This window comes from Phaseolus vulgaris, chromosome 10 (assembly GCF_051622355.1).
Source record: "Phaseolus vulgaris cultivar YP4 chromosome 10, ASM5162235v1, whole genome shotgun sequence".
NCBI lineage: Eukaryota > Viridiplantae > Streptophyta > Magnoliopsida > Fabales > Fabaceae > Phaseolus > Phaseolus vulgaris.
In genome coordinates, this window is record NC_143507.1 from 8,726,175 (window position 1) to 8,751,971 (window position 25,797).

General features: G+C 31.5%; 3 protein-coding genes across 8 annotated transcripts; 1 reads left to right on the forward strand and 2 right to left on the reverse strand.

The window, feature by feature from the left end:
* Positions 1 to 256: 256 nt before the first annotated feature.
* LOC137819435 (cyclin-U4-1) lies at positions 257 to 2,942 on the reverse strand. The gene is made up of 2 exons (XM_068623291.2): positions 2,473 to 2,942; positions 257 to 625 (listed from the first exon to the last, which is right to left on the reverse strand). Exons 1-2 carry the CDS (start codon positions 2,814 to 2,816, stop codon positions 367 to 369), a joined length of 603 nt encoding a protein of 200 aa, XP_068479392.1. The 5' UTR covers positions 2,817 to 2,942; the 3' UTR covers positions 257 to 366.
* A 9,265-nt stretch (positions 2,943 to 12,207) lies between these two features.
* LOC137818805 (uncharacterized) lies at positions 12,208 to 13,171 on the reverse strand. The gene is made up of 3 exons (XM_068622420.2): positions 12,980 to 13,171; positions 12,774 to 12,899; positions 12,208 to 12,690 (listed from the first exon to the last, which is right to left on the reverse strand). The coding sequence occupies exons 1-3, from the start codon at positions 12,986 to 12,988 to the stop codon at positions 12,343 to 12,345; spliced, it is 483 nt and encodes a 160-aa protein (XP_068478521.1). The 5' UTR covers positions 12,989 to 13,171; the 3' UTR covers positions 12,208 to 12,342.
* A 129-nt stretch (positions 13,172 to 13,300) lies between these two features.
* Positions 13,301 to 22,996, forward strand: LOC137818804 (uncharacterized). Of its 6 annotated transcripts, XR_016516317.1 has the most exons (8): positions 13,348 to 13,557; positions 13,754 to 13,821; positions 14,232 to 14,315; positions 15,376 to 15,420; positions 15,532 to 15,579; positions 16,091 to 16,165; positions 21,506 to 21,711; positions 22,251 to 22,996. XR_016516317.1 is itself a non-coding variant. In XM_068622415.2 (7 exons), the coding sequence occupies exons 1-7, from the start codon at positions 13,497 to 13,499 to the stop codon at positions 22,818 to 22,820; spliced, it is 951 nt and encodes a 316-aa protein (XP_068478516.1). In that variant the 5' UTR covers positions 13,348 to 13,496; the 3' UTR covers positions 22,821 to 22,996. The 6 variants fall into 6 exon arrangements, 4 of the variants coding, with proteins under 4 accessions (XP_068478518.1, XP_068478516.1, XP_068478517.1 ...); XM_068622415.2 differs by lacking the exon at positions 21,506 to 21,711; XR_016516318.1 differs by lacking the exons at positions 15,376 to 15,420; positions 15,532 to 15,579 and having other exon boundaries at positions 13,354 to 13,557.
* Positions 22,997 to 25,797: the final 2,801 nt, after the last annotated feature.

Sequence of the window (25,797 nt, forward strand, 5' to 3'; positions counted from 1 at the left end):
TTATCGGCCTGTTATTGGATCACATCCCACATCGACTAAAAATGAAAATATTTAATTATATATAAGTGAGTGCAAACTTCACCCATTAGCCAGAGTTTTATGGAGAATTCCACTTTGTAATATTGAAAATGATATCTTGTTTCATCAGTTGTTGAAAAAATTAAACTTTATGCAGCAATATATCATTTTTTTTGAGTTGTTGGGTAGATGTTTGTGATTGTATGAGCATCCAAATATATATATGAAAAAGTGAGAAGAAGATAAAGTAAGAAGAACAAGAATAAAGAAAAGTAGCCAGTCTGTAATAGATTCAGTAGATTTACAAGTAGTCAACCACACTACACATGCAGTGCAAGGAAGAATGAATCAAACAGCTAGCTGTTGCTGCTTTTGATGAGAAGATTCATCTTCAGTGAAGCACAAGTGATGATGAGCCTTTAAAGTTATGCTGGAATGTTCTGCAAAACTTAGCATTTCTCTTTGGAGATGGACACAGTAGCTTTGGAAGGTTCCTGGGCTCACATTCAACTGGAACCCTAAACCAAACAGAAAATCCAACTCAAGAAAATTCATCTCTATTTTGCTGATTCCCCCTACTTTGGCATAGTATGCATTGTTGTAGTACCTGAAAAATACAACATTAATTACCTCTATTTCATGCAAAATCTTTTTCATACAAAATTTTACCTACTTATTCTTCCAAAATCATATTATTAAAAAATATAAAAATTAATTTTATAAATAATAAATGATTAGTATTTATATTGATTAAATTAAATATTATTTTATAAATTAAAAAAATATTAATATATAAATTAGTTTTTAAATCAATATCTAATTATCTATAGATTAATTCAAATTCTAATTTATAAAATTTAAAACTACTTTAGATAATTTTTAAAGTATATTTAATTTAGTTTAGTCAATATAATAACTATTTTTTTTAGTAATTATAATTTTGTTATAATTACTTATTTTTTCTATTCACTTAGTTGTAAAACTAAATGAATAAGATGGGGTTGAATGAAAAATAATTTTTTTCTAATTACATTTTCAACAACACTCTATTTATTTATCTACCTATGTATATATAGATAACTAAAAAAAATCATTAAATAAATACTGATTTCAAAAACACAAATTAATTAATCTTTATATTTACTAAATTATATATTATTTTAGATATTAAAAAATTATTGATATTTAAAATAATTTTTATTATTAATAAAAAATTTAAATTATTTTTTAAATTAATATTTAATTATTATCAAGTTTTAGCTATGCACTATTTTAGATTTCAAAATTAGTATTTAAATATTTTGATAAAAAATTACATATCAATTAATTAAATACCAATTTAAAAACTAGTTTATAAATTTAGAAATTAATTTAAATATTAATATTTTTAGTCTACAAAATAATATCTAAATTAATTAATATAATAATAAATTATTTTTTTCTAAAATTAATTTGTATTTAATATTTCTGTACTAGTATATATTCATATAATTAAATAAGAGATATTTGCTGGAAATGTGCAGTAAACTGATGGGATCACATGGGAGATTGTCTCTTCTCAATGGAAAGCCAGCCTGGCCATAGTGTTTTTCACAAACAACATTGTATTATTTTTAAGCAAATATTGTTATCATAAACACAAAACTTTAAAAATATAGAAAGATTAAAAAACACCCCAAAAGGAAAAAAATATAATTTTTTTTGGGTAAACTACAATTCACAGAATCTGGGGTTTTAAGGCATTTATCTTTTCTCCTGGTTCTTCTGAAATACTTCAAAATACAGAACAAGAAAAAAAAACTCATCAGAAATGAAGAGAAAACTGAAACTTGTTTCAGTTTGGTCAAACTAGTACCACACTCATCATTAATCATTTGTTAACCTAAAATTATGTCTAAGTTTCAGAATTCAGAATTCAGAAAAAAAAAAAGATTTTCTAAGTTTGCCAAGAACACTGAGACAGTTAATGGGTGCTTGATTTCTATTTGGAAAACTATTTTTCAACATTTTCAAAAAAATTAGGCCATGATCATGCAGTATCTACCAATTGTTCTCTTTTTCAAAAACCCTTTTTTCAAAGTGTTCTGATTGAAAAATTGATCATTAAGCAGTTTAGAAAACGGTTTATAGAATGAAAAAAATGAACCTTCCAAGCTTCTAATCAACCAAAAATTTCATCACTGGTTAACTTAGTTATCACGTACCCACATGAAACTTTCAAAATTAAGAAAACTCAGAATTTGAATAAACTGTTTTCTTTTTTAGTTTCCACCAAGCCAATAACAAGAACATCTCCCCAACTAACAGCCAAAGATTTTGCTGATCTAAACAACAAAGTTTTCTCCATTGATCATATATATTCCTTTGAAGATGAAGAGACTGTGAAAGTGATGAACAAAGTTTTGTGTATTGAAATGATGATGATGAAGATGAGGAGGAGGGAAAGAGAGTTACATGTCATCCATGAATTTGGCAGCTACCATGACACTTGTGATCAACAATCTATGAACATTGAAGGAGTTGATGGGGAGAGAGGGTTGTCTCTGAGTGAAACGGTCGAGGTAGACATAGGCAACGATGAAGCACGAGGGGCTGCAATTGGCATACTTGAAGATTCTCTCAAGGTACTTCTGAACTGAGATGTTTGGTCGTGTCAAGCCATGGAACACTGAGATCTTCTGCTGCTGTTGAAGCTGCTGCTTCTCATCATTTGACTCAGCCACCCTTTCAAGCATGGAGGAGAGGAAACTGATCACTTTTGGCATCACACTTGGACTCTCCTCCTCTGCCATCATCATCACTGATCACAGCAAGGTTTTGATGCAACAGATGTTTCTAATTTTCATCATGTTGTGTGTCTGTGTGTGTATATATACTATGAACTGAGAAGTTAAGTTAAAAATAAAACCAATATGGTCCACCCTAGAGATAGATAGATAGATAAGTCCATTATTTAAAGTATGTTGTTAGAAGCATGATTCCTAATGATGTGAATGGAGAAAATTTTATTTGAAAACTAAGTTTTTATTTTGGTGACATCTTAAAGTAGGGAAATAGTTAGTCTTTGGCTGACTATTTAGAATATCATTGGTAAAAGAATATGTTGAAGGATATTATAAATATTCTCTTAAAAAAGCACTAATCAAACCTTCCTTTTTTTTGATATAGTAAATTACTTGTTTTTATTTTGTCCTCTTAATCTAAGTATATGATGGAAAAAAATGTGCACACATATGAAAATATTTTGTCCCCTTTTAATCTTTAATCGATACACGAAAATTATTAAATAAAAATCAATTTTAAAGATAAAAAATAATTAATTATTAATTAAATTAAATATTATCTTACAGATTAATAAAATTATTGATATTTAAAGTAGTTTCTATTATTAATCAAATTTATAAACTACTTTCTAAATTGGTATCTAATTAACTATCCAGATTTAACTACCAATTAATTTAGATTATAGAATAATAGCTAAAATCTTGATAACTAATTAGATACCAATTTAAAAACTAATTTATAAATTTTATTAATAATAGAAACTACATCATGTATCAATAATTTTCTTAAGTCTCCACAATAATATCTTATTTAGTCAATATAATAGTAACTAATTATTTTTTATCCCTAAAAATTAATTTTTATTGAATATTTTTTTGTATAATTTGATTTTTTTTCCCTAGAATTTAATCTCTCAATATTCTAATTATGTAATTTAGTTTATCCATTAACCTAGTTTCCAATGCTTAACAAATGTTGATTTTTTTTAATTATGCAATTTTAGATTAAGTAAAGTGTCACATTAATATCCTTTAACAAATTAATAGTATGAGATATTGTATAATTAGAGTAAATCTCAAAATAAAAAAGTAGGTGGACTAAAATTGCAATTGTTGGTACTTTTGTTGATGCAAAATGGCCCTAGATAATTTAAATAATGGTTTGCCAGTTGGCACATAAGTGGTGGGATGTGTCCTTTTTTTTGCTATAAAAGTTTTGGGGTTTGAGTTGGGTAATGATTTTGTTGATTTCCTCTTTAATTTCAAAACTTGACTTGTGAAAGAGGGAAAGGGTGGTGATTAATTTGTTGTGTTTTGTGGTTAATTAATTTGTTTGTGAGCATGGATCTTTCATGTGATTACATGTGGGGAATTTGAAACTCTAGTGTAAAGCTCCCACTATGTTTAGTCCCTTGCATGTGTTTTGATTCTACTTCAAGTGGCTTACATTACATGGATTTCCTATGTTGGTCCACACCATTCACTATGCTATGCTTTTCTTCTTACATTTATATATATTATATAGTTTCTTGCATTCCCTAAAATAAAGGAAAACACCATAGAGGTGGTGCTTTTTCTTCAAGATTGCTTCTTGTGATCCAAATAAATTCCAAAGGTTGAATCATGGTGTTCTTTTTGTGATAATATTTAAGGCTTTGGAAGACATCCAACTTTGATGGATTAGATTTCTTTTATAGATTTAGTTTCTATTAGGTTAATGATGTAGCATGTTTAGGAAAGATTGTTTTTTGACATTTTTTGTGTGGATAAAATATATGTTTATGTTTTTACTAGTATATTTAGGACAATAAATGAAATATGTTATGTAAAATGTAATATTTTGTTGCCCCCAACAAAATTTAATTATTTTAAAGCACCTTTTTATAACATACTTACTCAAATAAAAGCTGGTTTTGATTATATTTGATTATAAAAATAAATATAATCAATTATTAAAATAATTTAATAGTTTCCACAATCATCCCAAAGAAAATCTCAATTTTTTTTTTAATTTTATAAAAACTCACATGCTATAATTACGTACAATCAACCATTTTACAATAACTTAATTGCTCTATTAAAGTAATTGAGTTAAATTCATTTATACTTTCTCAATCCATTAATTTTGTTTTACTAAAAATAGATTTTAAGTCTAATTTAATATCAGAAAATCAAATATTTTTTTTAATATATATACTATTTTTTATCGAATGAATTTACTTTAACTCATTTTCTCACGACTCAATATATGTGTGAATAAAAAAAAGAAACTCAACAGCAACAAGTAATATATAATAAACCCAAAATAAGTTAAATTTTAACACTATCTTATAAATGTAGAATTTAAGGTTATTTTAACCTTATAATTAAAAAAAAAATGAGATTTACACTCATATATCTAAGTTAATATCACTGTTTTTTTTTATCAGCAATAAAATAAATAAATAAATAGGGACCACTTTATGGGTGGTCCAACCCTTATACAGAAATACTTGACACCAGTCTCCTATTAGAACGCCTACCAAATTAGCAAAGGGATAACCATACCAACACTAACCAATGTTAATGAATCAACCTCATACAAGCCAAATGATTTAAAACCCAACTAGAATAAGAGAAATAAGCAGAACGAGACTTTGCATAAATCCAAGACCATACCTTTACTTGCACCGAAACGAACACTTCAGACACATCTGCCACACCTCTATTGAAGATGACCGAGTTCCTATGTTTCCAGATTTCGCTCACAATGCCAACCCAAATTGTACCCCAAACTTCGTTAACCGAAACAGAAGCCTGACTCATCCTGAATTGTGAAAAAATTGACTTAGGATCCTTGTGAATTACAGACGACACACCAAGCCACTTAAAGCACAGACACCAGACACGCCAAACAAACCTGCAAACAAAGAACAAGTGACAAGATGACTCCTCCTCCTCCCCACACAAACAATACAAGAGATTTTCTACCGCCACTCCGCGCCTTACCAAGTTAACCCTAGAGGCAATCCTATTCTCCAACACCCTCCAAGCAGTGAACAAAGCAGATGGCAAGGCTTTGCACCTCCACACCTTACTATACACAGGAGAATACTCCCCTCCTCTAACCCGCCTTACCTGAACATAAGCAGAGTTGACTGAGAAAGTTTGACTCTCCCCAATCTTCCAGACCCAACTGTCCGCGTCCCCAATCTTCCAGACCCAACTGTCCGCCTCCCCAAAAACCAACTTCACCTCTTGCAAACTTTGAAACAACTGTTCAACCAAAGACTTCTCCCAGTCGAAAAAGGATCTACGCAGTCCAAATTCCACACCCATTCACCATTATACCAATACCCAAACTAAGCCATTTTTGCGTTTTTAGCCGAGCTTAGAGAGAAAAGTCTCGGAAAAACTCCCTTCAAAGTCCACAGCTCAACCAACTGTCCTCCCAGAAAGAAATCTCCTTACCATCCCCCACTTTCCACTTAAACCCATCTTCAAAACTTCTACCCCAACCCTCTGAATCCCACACCTCCTTCAAATCTTTCCACCAGAGAGAGCCCCTACTAGACTTACCGCCTTCTCTCAAACTTCTCCAACCACCATACTTAGAATCAAGAATCTCTTTCCACAAACCTCATTTATCCGTACTCAGTCTCCAAATCCACTTTCCTAATAAAGCCAAGTTAAATTTCCTAAGATCAATGATTCCAAGACCTCCAGAATCCCGAGGCTCACACACCTTATCCCAAGAAGCCTAAGCGATCTTCCTTCCATCAGAGCCCCACCCCCAAAGGAAATTCCTTTGGATCCGAACTAACTTGTCTGCCACCACAGAAGGCAGTTTAAATAAAGACATAAAAAATAACGGGATTGAAGAAAGAACAAACTTGATTAAACAAATTCTCCCTGCCATTGACAGGCACCTGCCTTTCCACCTAGACAGTTTATTCTGAACTTTCTCAAACACCCCGTTCCAACAAGCACTGCGCTTATGACACCCTCCTACCAGTAGCCCCAAGTAAACAAATGGAGTTACCATCACATTACAATTGAGAATAGCAAGTTAATATCACTGTGAAATCTCCAACTTTGTACTTATGAATGTAATCCTTTAAATACATGTTTAAACATTAAATGTAAACTTATATTTACTAAAAAAAACACTTAATGAAACACTACATTGAGAGGCTAATTAATTTGTTTTTCTATATCCAACCTAGTTTAACTGTATTCTTGTGGTGTTGATTGGTACATAGCAAGAACCCTAATCTTGAGATAGCGTGAGAGGAGCAATGATTCTGTCTTAAATCGAACATTAATATTGAAAATTAAAATGAAAATTTGGAGACTTTATAGAAAGAAAGAAGAGAAGAGGTAGAATGAGATGTGTTGATTTTTGGCATAAGTAGGAAGAAGAAACAAAAACCTAGTTGGAACCATCGACTCTAATAAAATAGAGACAGAACAACCTTTTGCAACGTGTGGATCCAATCTAACGTGCCACAAAAGCAAAACACTGTTATGTTTCTGTTTCTGTCCCACACTGTCATGCACATTCAGTAACTTGGTTCTACTAGTTAATCTCACAACTAAACTATTATTTGGAAGATTTTTTTTTAGAAAGAATTAATATGAAGACTTTAGTGGTCTCTAACTCTTATATAAAAATTAACATTTTCACGTAGATCATAAACAATCCAAACAACAGGTAGAATAAGAAACTTATTAACATAAACAAGGGTAGAAAATCACTGCTAAAAAATTATTAAATAGAAACCAATTCTAAAAATAAAAAATAATTAATTGAATTAGATAATATTTTATAAACTAAAAAATATTGATATTTAAAATAGTTTTTAAATTTCTAAATTAGTTTTTAACTTGATATTTAATTAGTTAATTGATATTTAATTAACTACCAATTGTTGGTAGCTAAAACCTTGATAGACAAAAGTTTAGTTGCTAATTGGATACTAATTTAGAAACTAATTTATAAATTTGATGTTATTAAAAAAATTTATAAATTTGATTAATAATAAAAACTACTTTATATACCAATAATATTTTTAATCTCTAAATTAATATATAACTTAATTAATATAATGATTAATTATTTTTTATCTAAAATTAATTTTTATTTAGTGAATTTATTGTAATGAAAGTAATTTTTTTTGGTGTAACTATAATACTAGTAAGAATATTTTTTAAATATTTTATTTTATTTATTACTGATAAAAAAAATGAAGAAAGTAGTTTGTCATTGTCTTAGGGAGAAAACTAAACCTGCAATATGGGAAAAACTATTTTAAATTTAATGTTTTGAAAAATTATACTTGTGAGATCTCATGGTTTTTTTTATAGGTCAAACAATTCCTTTGGTATTGTAATTAACTATTGTTTTAAGTACTTCAAAGTATTAAAATTTTAAGAAAGCCTAAAAGTATTATTGGTGTGCCATTTTATACTTGTTATTAGAGAAACATTTTAGTCTATAACCACTATTATTTTACTTAAACTTAATCCATTATTATTATTATTTTATTAAAGTAACAACCAAACCAACACTTTTTCCCCGATTCAACCATTAATGCATCCCAGGGTGGCAGGGAGAAGAAGATTCTACATCCATCACCAAAGTAATATAATAATAAAATAATGGAGACTAATAGACTAAAGCTAAATTATAATAGACAAATACACTAAAATAATTTTATAAATTATTTTTATAAAGTTAAAATATAATATCATAATTTAATGTAATGAGATTTGTTAAATTTATAATGTCATCTCCTATGATATTGTTGTTTGACCATCTACATTCACACCAAAGATGCTATTTTTCTATTGACACCGAAGATGCTATTTTATGTTGAAGTTTGATGATGGCAATTTCTTGTATTTTTGGGAAAAGTTAAGTTAATCAAAGTAGGCTATTTTTTCCAGCACTTCTATATTTTTCTTCCTGTAACTTTACAATTTTTGAAAATCCAGAATTATTCTTAATAATTTTGGGTGATTTTAGAATAGGGGTTTTATAAACAAAAGGTATTTTTAGTATATAAGTTTTATAAGCAAAGTGTGTTTTCAGAATATGAGTTTCATAAACAAAGTGTGTTTTTAAACTAGAAAATCTGGAAGGGAAAAAACTATTATGGAATATCCTTTTCGGAATAATTTTTTTTTAATTTTTAGAATGGTAAATTTGGATTCTGGAAAGTATGTTTTTGGAAATATTCTAGAAAAAGTAATATGAAAATCATTTTTAAAAGGGTTAAAATAGTCTTTTCCAATAATAATAAGGTGTAGGAAGTAATTTGTTAGGGTGCAAGAAGAAACATCCATGAAAGTAATGACACAAGAGATATTTTGGCCCAAATATAAGATCTTTCACAGGGAACGGTTTCTTCCTGCACCTCCAGCCATATGTTCTTCTCTCACCTTCATAAATTTTCATATTTTCAAAAACTCCTTTGTAATATTTCGGATTACGTAATCCATAAGTTTTTTTTTTAAATATGTAATTAGCTTTCAGATTACATAATCCAAAAGCCTTTTTTCATATGCATGATTAGTTTTCAGATTATATAATCCAGAAACTATTCTATGGGATGACACAAAAATGATAAAAAAGTATTTTTCACGTTTTGTATAGAGTGACAGAAGAACATATGGATGTGCAAGTCTTCACAGGGTCATTTACTTTTACACCTTCGTACTTCTCTTTTGGGCAAATGCTTCCTGCACCATATCAATTCCAACATGTATCCAACCTGTTATTGAAAATGACAAAAATGTCTTTCTAAAATGACAAAAATAACCTTAAATAAAAGAAGGATGTAAATAAAAATTACTTCCAAAACTTTTTATCTTAAAATATTCCAGATTTGGATCAGAACACATTTTGGAATTCTAGAATTTTTTTTTATCTAAAATACATTTTCAATTTTGTGTTCTAGGTTTTTTTTTATCCGAAATTTTATTTTTTATTTTTAAATTATATTTACTATTCTGAATATAAATCCAAAATTAGGGTAATTTTTAAATTTTAGAAAAATAATAGATTGCATGTTAGAATTGATATGGTGCATGAAGAAATTGTTCCTCTTTTGTGTCCCATATATATTAAAATTGCCGCTTTGTTTTTTGATTTAAATTTATTTTTGGATTTCGGAGTCATGAAGTGAAAAAAATGTATATTGGGATTACATACTAATTTAGAATAGTAAAGTTAAAATCAATTATTTTAAGTCAATTATTTTACAATTGTATAATCTCAAAGTTAATATTATATTTTGACTTATATAATAATTTTTTTAATGAAAAATTATTTTTAAATTGTATAATCTAAAATAATTTTCGAGATTTAAATTTAACTTTTAAATTACATAATTTAAAAAATTATATTTTTTATAAAATAAAATTTAGGGTATGTAATTCGAAAAAAATGGTATAAAAACACAATTGTAATGATCATAAATTCCCAGTAACAAACTAATTACTGGGATGATTCATCCTATAACAAGGAGAATTTGACATACATGATTAAATGGTTGATTGTTAGTGAATTATACAACAAAGTTGAGAAATGGAAAAGGGGAAATTGAATGGGGTCATAGGAACCCTAGCAAAGAGGGCAACATGGGTGACAAAGATGAAGTGTCTTCCCAATTTCTCCTTCTTTTTATGAAAAAATGACTTAATCTAAAAGTTTTTTTTAAGAAAAAAATAACTTCTGGATAGTATAATCCACAAGTTGAAAATAACTTTTGAAATATTGTTAATTTTTTTTGTTCATACAAAATATGAATTCGGTTGTAAATTTAGAAGTATTTTTTATAAAAAATACTTTTAAATTACACAATTAATAAATTAGTTTTAAGAATAAAATAGAAATTTTCATATTTATTGGATGGATAAAAAAAATATAAGATTGAAAAAGAAATCCTCCTTTTAAAGTACAGCAAGCAAGAGAACAATCCAAAACCTCTTTAAGGGTTTTCATAGGATATTTTTTTTATGCATCAAACATATTTTTCTTATTTTTCCTCTCTGATTTAAATTCTTTTCTTTTTTTTTTGTTGATTTTGCAAATCAAAAGCTTCTAAATATGGAAGTAAACAATGTCTTTTGCATTGTACAATCGGAACAAACTTTCAGATTATTCAATTTATAAGTATTTTTTTTTTAAAAAAGCTTCTTTGACAGTAAAAATGTGTAATTTGATGAAAAAAATGACTTTTTCACATGTATAGCTACTCCCAAATACTGAATTACAACATTATGAGAATACCTTTTTTTTTTATATTTTGGAATACTAGTAAGGGGAAATGCAAGGAAGCAAAACTTACAGAACAATGTGTTAAAATAAATTAGGAAAAAACTTTCTAAGGTTTTTTTTATCGGCAGAAAAAAAAATAGTAAGTGGAAGGAAGATATTTATCATTTTCTACTAGAAGAATATGTCTTATAAAATTCGTTTTTACCCGATCAAAAAAAAAAACCTCCTTACCCGATTATTTACTCTCTTTCTCTATGTTAGGCCATTAGAAAGTTACAACAGTCAGACAATAAGAAAATAACATGGATGAAGTGAAAAATACTAAGGTCGGCTAAGTTTTAAGGATATCACGATGTTTCATGGAAATCTTCTAGCAAAGTGGAAATGGAGTTAGAATCCAAATATGTAACATGGAAAAATTTGAATGATAGCGAACTTTCTATATATGAATTGAGGTGGTGGAGAGATTTGAGGGAAGTGTCCCTGCTAATAGAGAACAAGGAAGATGGTTTGTTGAAATATAGAATGAAAGACACTATTTTAAGATATTGGAAGATAGATGGGTGAGAGAATTAGGCATGGTAATAAGCATAGCAGAGAAGGCTGTTATAGCTGCAGTAGCTTTTTTGACCTTATGCTACTTCTCATATGCCTCATTACTCTATAGGCTATCAATCTCTGTAAACAAAATATGATATCTTTTAGCTGCATGAAAATAACCAAAAATGAATTTTCATAGAAAAATCATCTATAATTATTCCATTAAATTTCTCACTCACAACCTGTTTCAATTGTGACTAAGAGGCAAAGATGGAAAGTTTTCATTCATTCCCCCTATCATTTGATAAGCTTCATTGGAGGGATATCCAAATATGATAAAAGAAAATGAAACACATTTTCCAGTTCTTTTCAAGCAATTTAACAGATTCTACTCCTCAACATTAGTACCATATGGGGCTACCTTCTATGCAGTGTAAAGTTATCTCAATTCACAGGTACTACTAGCAAAGGCATGGATGAATCACTGGGAAGTTTTGAATTGTTTGTTTCACGTTTTTTTGTGTCTAAACAAGTATAATGTTCAGAAGTATAATTAATAAAACATTCAGTAGAGAAAATGAATATATAAACAGAGAGAGAAGCTTTCTCAAGATCTGATTAATTGCTGATATTGATATGTCACACACTCAAACATTTGTTACAAGATATACTGTTATGCAGATGAAATATTATATAAATAACAAGATACTACTACTTGAGCACAAAGATGAAAGCATGTTAAGCCAACAACATAGTGAAGAATGCAGTGAGCATAACAATGATCTGCTTATGAGTGAACCTTGCTTCAACAAGAAGCATAACAGAAGCAGCAGATGCAAACAAAGTAAAACTCAAAATTCCTATGATGTCAAGCCAAAGTGGATGAGGTGGTTGTGCTTGGAGAACTGGTTTGCTGTATTTTAGATATAGTGAACACACACAAAACCCAAATGTGGCCAACCTTGATGCTCCTCTTCCCATACTTTCTAATGTTCTTCTTCTCTCACCACAACTATTGGGAAAATGCTTCATTGGCGTTCTTCCATGCTCTTCCTCAACACATATCTTCGATTCTGATCCAATTGGCTGTGCAATTCAGTTACTGTTATTATTAGCATAATCACATCACTTTTCTTCATTAACTGCAGGATTTAAAGAAAACAACTTACACTCAAATTGTTCATTTGTCTTATTGATTCAGGAACCTTGACTTTCTCATCATCTCCATGATTCCCCCTTTTGTGGATCTTCCCACTTCCAGTAAAGATTTTTAAAAGAAGAGTTCCAAATTCGAACTGAAAAAACGTTAATTAAGAATTTGAACATGATCATGATAGAGTTCAGCCAAAAAAAAAATCAAGCATAAACTACTTACAATATCCATGATTTGGTAGCACTGCCCAGCGTAACAATAATCCTTCTTACCAGAACTGCATATTTGGTTCAACTTGATGGTATGTGAAAGTCTGAAACCAAACCCTTGTTTTCAAACAATTGCTTTTTTTCCACAGATGTCGTGGTGTTGAAGGTGACATTCCGCGTTAGGGACGTGGAAAATTCAAAAGTCAATTGGAGTTTTCAGTAGCAAACATTTTTATATGAAATTGTGGACAAGAATAACATAATATTTGACTGAACTTGCTACTAGAAAATGCATATCCGTCGCGTTAAAAGTCTGAATTCCAATTTAAAAAATGTTTAGCAATTGCGTGAAGCTTTGTATCACTGACTAACGCGGTTGATCCTTGACTAAGCAATGCTGCAGAGTCTCTTCTCCAAGACAGACAAAAAAGTGATTTTAGGATGTGAAGGTGAGTTATCTGAGTGAAACACAAGAAACCGAAGAGAGCATTGCAGCATCCAAGGTTGGGCAAGAAAATCAGTTCCAAGGAATGGAGAAATTCGATGAACATGAAATCAATTATGATCAAAGAGATGAAGCCACTTCAAAAGGTGAATATGATGATTGCCAATGGATTTAGGATTTTCTTGATAAGTATTAGCTTTTGGAGTCTTGTTCATGTTTCAAACAGACATAGGGTTTTCAAAATTCTTGTTTTTAATATATGAACAAGTTATTATACTGATTCATTGTGATAATTTGTAACAACCATTTTTGATCTATGTATTTTGTTTCATCTGTGTGCAGGGGAGTTTGGAGAGATTATCCGTGGTCTCCCATTCATCTCTATGAAGAATTATCCACCTCACTTCCCTGTAACTATTTCTTCTCTCTAACATCAATGTTCTTCATTTCTGTTTTCACTGATTGTTAAATTATCATCAATTTTTAGTAGTTGATGTTACTGCATGTGGTTGTCCTCCATTGTTTTTTACTTTAAAGAAGAGGGTTCTTTTCATCTCTCTTAATAAATGAAACTTCAATTAAATAATTGCAAAATCCCTCATTGAATCAAACATTTGAATAGTTTAAAAAATCTTTATTGATTTTATATGCAGTCTTGATGCTCAGGTTGAGATTAAGAAGAGTTAAAGATATACTTATATAATTACCAACAATTCATTATTGAAATTGAAGTGCAACTTTTCATTTGAGTACCAAATCTTTACTGGTTTATATACTACAAGTGTGACATGATATTGATATTGGTTATAATCATACTCAGATAAACAAGGAGATATACAAGGTGTTCGAGATGTTCGATAACGATTACGATGTGTTCGATAACGTTTACGATGTGATGCAGAAGGTACTTACAAATTAACTAGTAACAATTAATTTTGCTTCTTCGTAGAGTTTTTTAGTTTCAAGTGGATTAAGAAATTTAAAAGAGAAGTTAAGGTAGACAATTTGTGATTAAGAAAAACACAATCTTTGACTTGTAAATGATTTGAATGTTATATAATTGAATTACTACAAAATAACCTAATTCTAACCAAATGATAATTTAATAAAAAATATTTTGAAATTTTCAATCTAAGATGAAATTAGAGGTTGTTAATACCCCAAGTGAAAAAAATATAGGAAAAACTATTTTTTCATGCACAACAAAATTAACATCAAATATCAATACACTATAAGAAAATAAATATTTAATGTTGGCTTTTAATTTATACTAACAAATAAAAGTCTATGTTAATATTAGTGAATAACATTATACATAGCCGATAAAAAAAAAAATTATACACTAGAAGAAAATCATGAAATAGAAACCAGTTTTAAAGACAAAAAGTAATTAGTTGCTATAGTGATTAAATTATAGATCATTTTTGAGACTAAAAATGTTTTTGGTTTCTAAATTGGTTTTTATTATTGTTAAATAATCTTTAAATTTGTATCTAATTAGCTAATTAAATATTAATATAGAAACCATTGAACAATAATAAAAACTAATTTAGAAACCAAAAGTTTTTTTAGTTTCTAAAATTGTCTCTAATTTAGTCACTATAACAACTAATTAGTTTTTTTTTTCTAAAATTGATTTGTATTTCATGATTTTCTTGTAGTGATATTCACGTTGATGCAACGAATTATCACAAATATTAATTCATTAATATTGATTTTTAAGGATGATTATAAGTAACATTGACTAAATTAACACTAATGCATCATTATCTTTTAAATTAATTTTAAGTTAAAACAATTTAGTGTCCAAAAAGTCAATGCATTTATCCTGTGTTGTTTTTAGTGTGCATCTCTCTTTGAAAAGTAAGAAAAGGAAACTTCAATCAAATAAATAGAAAATCCCATAATTAAATTAGACATATTAAAATCTCAATTACTTAATTTTTATTGGTTTTTATGTACAGAAAATGTGTCCTGATGTTGCAACTGATATGGAACAGGCGTTAAAGGTCGTTACATAACTAGTAACAATTCATAACTGAAATTGGATTGCACCATTTCCTTAAGTACCAAATCTTTGTTTTCCTCAAGTACAAAATCTTTGTTGTTTTTCTGTACAGTTAGTAGTGGGAGATTCTCTCACTCATATGGATAAGGAGACATTTAAGGTATTTAATAGTAATAACTTACTCTTATTTCTTCAAATACCGTTACAACAAAAATTATTAAATTGTAATTAATTTTAGATACTAAAATAATTAGTTATTATTATTTTTAAAACTAAAAACATTATTGACATCTAAAATAAATTTTATTATTAATAAAAATTTATAAAGTAGTTTTTAAATTGGTATCTAACCATTAATTATAAAGGTTTTAACTATTAATATTTTAGATTATAAATTAGTCTCTAACATACTACTAATTTAAAATCTAAAATATCAGTAACTAAAACTAAAACATTAGTAGCTAATTTAGATATCAATTTGGAAACCATTTTATAATTTTTTAATGGAATAACAACAATATATATTTATTGTGTAAGAGAGTATTTTTATTGTGTAAAGAGTATTGGAATGTTAAATGACCTTTAAGATACTTATAAAATGAATTAGTAATATTCATTACTGAAATTGAATTCACCTTTATTTCTCATATCTTCATTGTTCTTATGTATAGGAATCGAGACTTCCTCTTCTTTCTCATCATGATCTTCCTATTCTTTCTCATCTGATTGTGAACAAAATGTTTAAGGTACTTATCAAGTCATTTTACTTACTCATTACAACATAATTTTTTGAATTAAATCTTAAATAATGGTAACTTAGCCAAATATAATTGAACTTTATAAGTTTCATTATGAATAAGTTTTATCTTATAAATTCATTTAACAATAAAAATATCTTTTCCATGCAAACAAACTATGAGTTATTAAGTATATTATTCTTTTGTCCATTCCAAGCCCCAATATGAGTTTTACCTTGAACTACCTTAGTTGAACATTCTTTACAAAAGATAACATATACGTTTATAAAAATAAGAATATACTATGAAATGCTAAAGAAGATAAGATAAAATTGCAAGGTGCTATAACATCTTTTGACATCAAAAGAAACACTTATATTTGATGATTTAAAAGATATTCTCATAGTTTGAAAACTTTCTTATAAAACACATAATCAAAATTACTTAGGGTAAAATTTAAGTTTGTTGATTTTTTCTCTAACACATCTATCTTTCTTTAAAAAGTAGTAAAATAAAATAACTAGAAAATCTTATAATTGAGTCACACATATGAAAACAATCTCTCAATCACCTAATCGTTGTTGCTTTGATGTACAGGAAGTATTTCCCGTTGATGATCTTAAGAATAAAATATTTCGTTTTGATTATCTTAAGGTGAATTTGGAGTTAAAGGTTCTTATAATTAGTTTTTTTTATCATTAAGAAAAAATAAATAAATATGAACCACTTTCGGGGTGGCTCAACCCTTATACATAACCATAACACAACATACCCTCATAACCCCTTATAACCAACCTAATTCTCACAAACTTAAAACAACAAACACCCCAGCCAAAGGAATAAACCTTGCACAAGCCACATGATCAATGCACCACTCAGAATAAGTAAAACAAGTAGAACCAAATTTAGATGTTATCTAAGACCAAACCTTTAATTGACCCAAAGTGAACATTTCCGAATGGTCGATCACTCCACCTTGGAAAATATATTTATTCTTGTGCTTCCAGATTTCATTAACTACTGCAATCCAAACGCTACTCCAAACAACGTTAACCTGGGCATAAGCATTTAATAAATTAAATTGCAAGAAGTGGGAAATTGGATCAACATGATCAACCGACGTAATTCCCATCCATCTAAAACACTTTTTCTAGACAAGCCAAGCAATCTTGCATTAAAAAAACAGATGATTTGTCGACTCCACTTCCATCCTGCAAAAACTACAGAGGTTGCTATCAACCAAAACCCCACGTCTTTTCAAGTTAACTTTTGTAGTAACCGAATTAATCAACACCCTCCAAGCAGTAAACTGGACAGAAGACAAAGCATAATTCTTCTAAAGAGAGACAAACAAAATATCTCCCTCATAGGGGTCTCTTAATTTAGCATAGACAGACTTTACCGAAAACTCACTATCCTTACCTACCTTCCAAACCCGGCTATCTTCAATACTCAAGATCGGGGCCTTTCCATGCACCTCTTGTAACAACTGGACTTCATGACTTTTCTCCCAATCAAACAAACCTCTCCTCCAGACTAACTTCCACTCCCAACTATCGTTAACCCACTCCCCGCAAGACTCTAAATTACATTCTTTATTACCACATAAAGAATACAATCTTGGAAATTTACTTTTCAAATCTTCGTTGCCCACTCAAACATCTTTCCAGAATAGGACATCCTTCCCGTTTCCCACTCTCCACTCACAACAGTTCTAAAAGGTTCTTCCTCATTCTTCCATCCTCCAAACACCCTTCAAATCTCTACACTAACTGGAATTCTTAGCATTACTCCTTTGTCCGGCAAGATTCTCTAACCTCCGTACTTAGAGTCGATAGTTTCCTTCCACAAACCACGCATAAGGCAACTTATACATAAATATATAGAAAAGTAGGATAGAAGAAAGAATTGACTTAATGAGACAAACTCTCTCGGCCAACAAAAGAAATCTACCTTTCCATCTTCCCAACCTACTCTTAACTCTTTCTATCACTCCGTCCCAAAACGAGACTCTCTTGTGGCTCCCCCCAAAGCAACCCCAAATATTTGAAAGGTTCCCAATTAAGGATTGCAGCAAATTGCTGAATCACAGTGTGGTCAACCCCCATCCCTCCAATTCTACTCTTCAAAAAGTTGACCTTCAAACCAGAGGCTAACTCAAAATAGTGCAGAATGACATTCAAATTGCAAACAAATTTAAAGTTAGCTTAACAAAGAAACAGAGTATCATCCGCATATTGAAGCATGTTTACCTTAACCTTTTGTACCCCAACCTCCAGATTCTTCTCTACAATTTTCCTTACAACACCTGCCAATCCTTCCGCCACAATAAGAAACAGAAAAGGCGCAAGAGGGTCGCCTTGACGTAAACCCCTCTTTGGGTAAAACTCTGAAATATGACTCCCATTTACAAGCACCGACACAGAGGAAGACTCCAAACATGATTTAATCCATATGATCCATTTTTCGCAAAAGCCTAACCTTCCAAGCACGTAATATAAAAACTCCCAACTTACAGAGTCATATGCCTTTTCGTAATCAACTTTAAAGTATACATAACTCTTTTTCCTCCGCTTCACCTCCTCTAAAACCTCATTGGCCACGAGAACACTATCCAATAAGCTCATTCCTTCTAGGAAAGCAGATTGCCTAGTATTAATAAACTTACTAATCACCTTCTTCAGCCTAAGAGACAAAACCTTTGAAACGATTTTGTATAAACAACCTACCAAGGAGATAGGTCTGAAGTCACTTAGATGCTGCGGGTTGTCAATCTTGGGAACCAAACAAATGAAAGACGCATTTGACCCCCTGGGCCAACTGCCTCTATCTGCAAACTCGTTCACAACCTTCAGAACATCCTTTTTTAAAATCTCCCAATAGAACTTTAAAAAGCCAAAGTTAAAACCGTCAGGACCAGGACTCTTCGAGCTTTCACAACTCCATACTGCAAATTTAACTTCTTCTTCAGATATATCTTCGACCAACATTCTATTCTCCTCCCTAGATACTGAGCAAAATTGAACATTATCCGACCTGACAGGAGCTCCGTCAACTCCATCAAACAGAGATTTAAAAAAACTCCTAACCTATCCTTTACCACCTCTTTATCGTCACACCATAGGTCGTACACAAAAACTCAATTTAAACCACTCATCGCCCTCCTCCACTTGACAACCGAATGGAAAAAGCCTGTATTAAGGTCTCCATGCTCCAACCACTGATGTCGGGCTTTCTGCTTCAAGATGGCTTCTTGCTTAAAGAGAAATCGACTATGTTCTGCCAGCAACAACCGCCTCTCCTCCCTTCCTTGCTCATTGAGATCACTTTCATCGTCTCTTTCATCCAACTCTTGTAATTTCTTGAACATTTTGTCCCCTGCAAGGTTAACAAAACCAAAGACCTCCCTATTCCAGATTTTTAGATCAACCTTCAACTTCTTCACTTTTTCTTTAAAAACAAACATCCTCCCCCTGCACCTCGTAACTATGCCACTTGCTCTTGACAAAATCTTTAAACCTACCATCACCCTGCCACACATCCAAGCTTCTAAACGGTTTCGGACCCCAATCCACTATCGAGTCCTTAAACACTAAGGCGTAATGACCAGAAACAGTTCTACTTAAGACAAATTATTTACAATCCGGCCACACATCCAGCCATTCCCTGGACACTAAGACCCTGTCTATTCTACTTTTAACTGATCTGTTCGCTTGTACCAAGTAAACTTTCTACCTAACATCGGTACATCCACAAGTTCGGACTTTTCAATAAAATCATTAAACCCTCTGGTATCTCTGTTGTAGTCAAACACTGAGAACATACTCATTCTCTCTTCCTGTCTTCAAACGGAGTTAAAGTCTCCAAGTACACACCACACCCTATTGTTCTGACATCGTCTGAACTCACTGATTTCTTCCTAAAGAATATTCTTTTCCCTCAACGAACTAGGACTGTAGACATTAATTATCATAACTTGACCCCTCCACCGCCCTTCCACACCCCTTCAACAACAGAAAAATTGTTGCCTCTAAATGATTTGACGAGTTGAAACCAGCTATTTCTCCATACAATAATGATCCCTCATGCGTTATTACTAGCACCAACCTCAATCCAACCAATATCATTTGATTCCCACAGCAGGAAACCATTCTCCTTACTAATATCAGAACATTTAGTTTCTTGTAAGCAAATCATTTCCACATGTTCTTTACTAATCAAGTCTCTAATATATTTTCGTTTAATACTCCCTCCTAACCCCCTTATGTTCAAACTAACAATCTTCATCATCTGAAACACCGTTCTCCCTCCTAACAACCTTCTGCTTGCCACTGTCTCGATTTTCCAAAGACTTTAACTTGCTGATAACAATTTCCTCCTCTCCATTAAAGGAAAACCCAAATTCCTTTCCTATGCTCCACATTCTAATAGCTTCTAAGTTTTCATTTTTCAACCAATTAAGCCTAAAGCCATTTTTATCAGCACTGTCGGCACTTCGACTGAGAGGGACAATGGTCTCACAGCTAGCTTTAGTATCCAATTCCGAAAACAGGGTTCGAGAAACCTTCCCTATTACCAATTTTCCGTCAGCTTGTGAACTTGTTCCTCCAAAGCTGACCAAAGGCGCACGGTTAAACGCGAAACTTGCGTGTCTACCATCCACCTCATGGACACGATCGTTGTTTGACAAACTAGGAATCAATACCACGTTGCCGCTCTCACTTAAACTCCTTCGACCGCCCACCACCGCGCCACTATTCTGCATAATCGCTCCATCTTCCCTCCCATTAACCAGCCCCGCACCCTCGCAACCACTCTCTTCACCACTCCACCCCGAGCTACCATCACCAGCGGTGGCAACGACACCCATCGTCGAGGGCGACGTGGATAGAAGGTTGCAACCTGCCGCCGCACTGAAGTCCACGAATAAGACTTCGCCACTGGTTATTGCCGCTCCGAAAACGCCCCTGAAAAACGACGAGAACCCTCCGTTTTAATGAGCAGACCAGCTGCCGGAGCCGCCGTAGACCACTGCTTGCCGCGCAACCTCCTCAACTGCGACCTCCCAGAGAAGACGCTCATGGCATTCACCGCCGCCCCTGGTGATGTCCCAACCCTACTTGCATCTCTTTCTTAGGCGAGAATAGGCCCAACACAAATTAGGTCACCAGACCACTCCTGAGTAATTAATGTGTCATCAAGGCTCAAATGCTTTTTTGCACAACAACCTGAATGGGCCCACTACCTTTACAGCTCCTACTTCACCTAAACTAGGCTGATTTTTCCCGCAATGATTATTTTTGCATGCGCCACCTTCACCACCTAACATACTACCCTTCACCTCTGCAGGAAATTGAACCGTTTTTTCTTCCCCTTCCTTTGGTTCAAACCCTCCACCAAGCTCCGAGCAAAAAGAGTTGACGGACCCAACTCCTCCAAAATCGTCCAAGCTTGCCTCAGAATCCTCCTCATGAACCACCCCCCAATGATGATCAAAGAACTGTTGCATGGCTAACGGAACCTCAATCTCTTCTTCAAAAGAGACGGTGCATAAAGTACCATTAATCTGCACTTGCTTCTAAATTTATATTTAACTAATTGTAAAAGTTTTAGTCACTAAATTTAGAATCTAAAACATTGGTAGATAAAATCTTGCTAGCTAATTAAATACCAATTTAAAAATTATTTATCAATAATAAAAAATAAAATAGATATCAATAATTTTTTTAACCTATAAATTAGTATCTAATTTAATCAATATAGTAACTAATTATTTTTTATCTCTAAAATTAGTTTTTATTTAATGATTTTCTAAAATTCCTACATAATGTGGAGTTATAACCACAAAAACTTTGGAAGCAAAAACAATAAATAAAGTGTTAAGACTAAGAATATTTTTTGAAGTTTAAGAGTTGAAATGAAAAGAATATTCAATGTGAAAGTCATGAATATGAACTCAATATCAATAATATATTTGAAACTTGCAAGAAATTTGTTATTATAAATGCTTGAAGAGACAAAAACCTATGTGTTTTCATATGTTTGAAATTATATACCACTTCATCAAATTTCTTACTCACCAACTAGTTTATAGGGTTTCTGTAAGCAGATAAAGAAGGAATCTCATTCCCCCTATGGTGCGATAGAGATTGATGAAGAAAATGGATATCCGTACATGACACAAAACCAGTTCACAATTCACAAGAAACATCCTGAACAACATGATTTTACTATATGGGCTACCTTCTACACAGGACAACTAGGTATAGCATGTTGTTTGGGCAATCCTTTTGACATGTTTTCTAAATTGAAAGGCACTGGTAAGGTGAAAGAGCAATCACTACTAAGTTTTGGAGAAGCACTTCCTGTGTTTCTGCCATCAATGACATTGAGTGCAATGTTTTTCCTGAACTTCATTTACACAACAATTCTTACACGACCATTGCCTTTTCGTGTGCCTGCAAACTCAATCTTGCTGCTACTTTTGTTCTATTACATTATGGCATTAGCAGAAGCTATGTCTGGCTCTGGTGTTCTGTGGGGTTCAGTTCAAATCTCTGCTCTTTCGTTTGTCTCTGGAGGGGCAATTGGCTTGATGATGCTCATTGGCTCCATCATCATGATGGTAAAGTTCTACTTTAAACGAAGCTTCTCTCTGAATTAGGTTAACCTTTTTGATGTGTATGAATGAGTTCAAGAACCAAAACCATACTGTTATTTCCTCTTATGCACATCATCATGTTTCATTTTATTAATGTGGTTAGAATGAAATGATTAGGTCGTGTTGGCCTTTCAAATAAAATTATTAGTCTCTTTTCAAGAGCTTTTTTGAAATGAAAATTCTAGGGCACTTTCTCTATGAACTTTCTTTGTTTTAGTCAAATTTTTAGATATACTAGGAAAAGAAAAATATTAAATAAAAATTAAATTTATAGAATTTTTTTTTATTAAATTAGATATTATTTTAGAAATTAAAAAATTATTAATATTTAAAATAGATTCTATTATTAATAAAATTTATAAATTAATTTCTAAATTGGTACCAAAATATATATCAATAAACTAGTTTATAAATTTTATTAATAATATAAATTATTTTATTAGTCTTTGAAATAATATTTAATTTAATTATGATTAATTATTTTTATTTTTAGAATTGATTTCTATTTAATGAATTTTTTTTTAGTGAAATGGAATGAACAACAAACCTAAAGTCATGAAAAAATATTTAATTATAATTTATATCAATAAATATAGAAAAATGATTATTTGACAATTATTTTTTCGTTGAACAATATTACAACCTCTCTTGTTTAAAAGGTTTTTTACCCTTAAATAAATCTACCCACTTCATCCTATTTGGAAATGGTTTTTATTCTTGTAATAGATATACCTAATTTCTATAAAATGCAAAAAATTATCAGATAAATAATGAAGTGAATCAAAGTTTTTAAATAAAAAAATTTCACATATTCTATTTTTTTAAATTAAAATTTATTATTTTATTTTAACAAAAATATTTGTTTGACAACAACTCTACATAACCATCATGATGTACATTTTTTTAAATTGTAAAATTAGAAAATTATTCTAATGTCATTTAAAAAAAAATATTTTTATAACTTTCCTTAAAGATTTTATGATTATTTTAAACTAATAGAAAACCTTTCGGTGGAATAGTCACATTATATTATGTATATAATGTTACCATTTTCAATACTACATACATTAGTACATACAATCATATATAATAAAATATATCATATTTAAATTAAAAAAACTAATGTACTGGTAGGCTAAAACCGAGAGGATTAGGCCGAGAACAACATGTTAAGTAACCAAGGGGGATAAGGTTAAAACCGAGAGATTTAAACCGAGAACGGAAAAGATATACGTTAAAGAATAAAATAAAATATAAATATTATTATAAAAATGAAACCCAATTAAGTTAAAAACCTACATGAGGGGTGTGTGAATAATAAAAATGTGTAAAAAGAAAGTCCAAAAGAAAAGGGGAAAAGCCCATTAAGGAAACCCTATAAATAGAAGTTCAGAGTAAGAAAAAGGTAAGAGTGATTTTATCTGATGAATATTAAACCATTTCTGACTTTGGCATCGGAGCGACTTGCAGGTACCCCCCACCTATCGTGAGGAGAAGCCGAGAACATCTGCCGTGAGGAGAAGCCGAAAGCATCTGCCGTGAGGAGAAGCCGAGAGCACCTGCCGAGAGGAGAAGCCGAGAACATCTGCTGTGAGGAGAAGCCGAGAGTTCCTGTCGTGAAGAGAAACCAAGTGTCCAGCCCAAGATAGTGTCCAGCCCAAGACAGTGTCCAGCCCAAGATAGTGTCCAGCCCAAGATTGAAGGATTTGCATGAAGAATTAGTCTTGTTAACCTATTTCGAGTGTTCTTGGTCCCTGCTGTAAGAACATTTTGGCGCCCACCGTGGGGCCGAGGGTTAGTTGAAAAGGGTTAAAGACAAGATGAGTCAAGGAGGAGAGCAAGGTGGAGATCGGGAAGACAATGTTAACATGCCAATGGCAATGTTAGTCCAACTACAAAAAGAATTCAAGATGTTAAAAAAGAATAATGAAGAAGAGTTGAGTATGTTGAGAGCCGAAAACGCACACATGAGGAGAAAGTTACAAGAGGAAATGGTTTTGAATTCATCTTTCGAAACTGTTCAACCTGGAATACAAGTGAATGAAAGGCTATATCACAACGAAAGTTTCCAAACCAAAAGAAGATGGCTTGAAAACTCTGGGGTTTGTGCAGGGACATCTTCTAGGAAACATCCGTTTTATGACGTTATAGTTGATACTCCGTTGCCTGACAATTGGAAGAACTTGACCATTGACAAATATGATGGAAGTACGGACCCTGATGAACATATTGCAATATATACTACTCAAATCAGCTTGTATACATGGAATGATGCTGTTATGTGCAGAGTATTTCCTACAACTCTGAAAGGGGCAGCATTGAGCTGGTTCACACGCCTCCCACCTTTGAGTATAGATTGTTTTGATACGTTGGTAGAAAAGTTCGGCACTCAGTTTGCAACTAGTCGCCCTCATCATTTAACGTCAATCGCCATAGTAAACATAAGACAAGAGAAAGGAGAGTCTTTAAGAATGTTCATGGAACGTTTTGGAAAGGTTGCTTTGGGAATTCGAAATCTTAGCCCAGAGGTTACCATGCATCACATGATAACGACACTAAAACCGGGACCATTTGCCGATAGTCTTTGTAAGAAACCTGCGATCAATTTGGATGAACTAAGGCAACGAGCATCAAAATTTATGCAGATGGCAGAACTAAGGGAGTTTCGAAACCAAGTGAGGGTTGATGGAGGTGAGAAAAGGGTGATAGAAAGAGAACACCCACCTGTCGCAAGAAGAGCCCGAGAAGAGTTTAGAAGTCGAAAATTCCAGCAATACACACCTCTAAATACAAACAGAGCAAGAATTCTACAGGAAGCCATGGCAGCCGAAATAATACCATCACCAAGAAAAGCAAGAACACCAGAAAGAGCAGACCGCACCAAACATTGTGAATATCATAAAAATCATGGTCATCATATAGAAGAATGCATTGGGTTGAAAGACAGAATAGAAGAGTTGATTCATGCAGGACAGTTAAA

Bases quoted from the DNA above. Each gene is read 5' to 3' on its own strand.
- LOC137819435 (XM_068623291.2), bottom strand. From the start codon at position 2,816: ATGATGATGGCAGAGGAGGAGAGTCCAAGTGTGATGCCAAAAGTGATC. The intron at 626-2,472 runs GTAACTCTCTTT...TGTATTTTTCAG, and splicing joins GCCAAATTCATGGATGACAT to GTACTACAACAATGCATACT.
- LOC137818804 (XM_068622415.2), top strand. From the start codon at position 13,497: ATGGAGAAATTCGATGAACATGAAATCAATTATGATCAAAGAGATGAA. The intron at 15,421-15,531 runs GTCGTTACATAA...TTTTCTGTACAG, and splicing joins ATATGGAACAGGCGTTAAAG to TTAGTAGTGGGAGATTCTCT. The intron at 16,166-22,250 runs GTACTTATCAAG...ACTAGTTTATAG, and splicing joins TTGTGAACAAAATGTTTAAG to GGTTTCTGTAAGCAGATAAA.
- LOC137818805 (XM_068622420.2), bottom strand. The intron at 12,691-12,773 runs GTAAGTTGTTTT...TGAATTGCACAG, and splicing joins GACAAATGAACAATTTGAGT to CCAATTGGATCAGAATCGAA.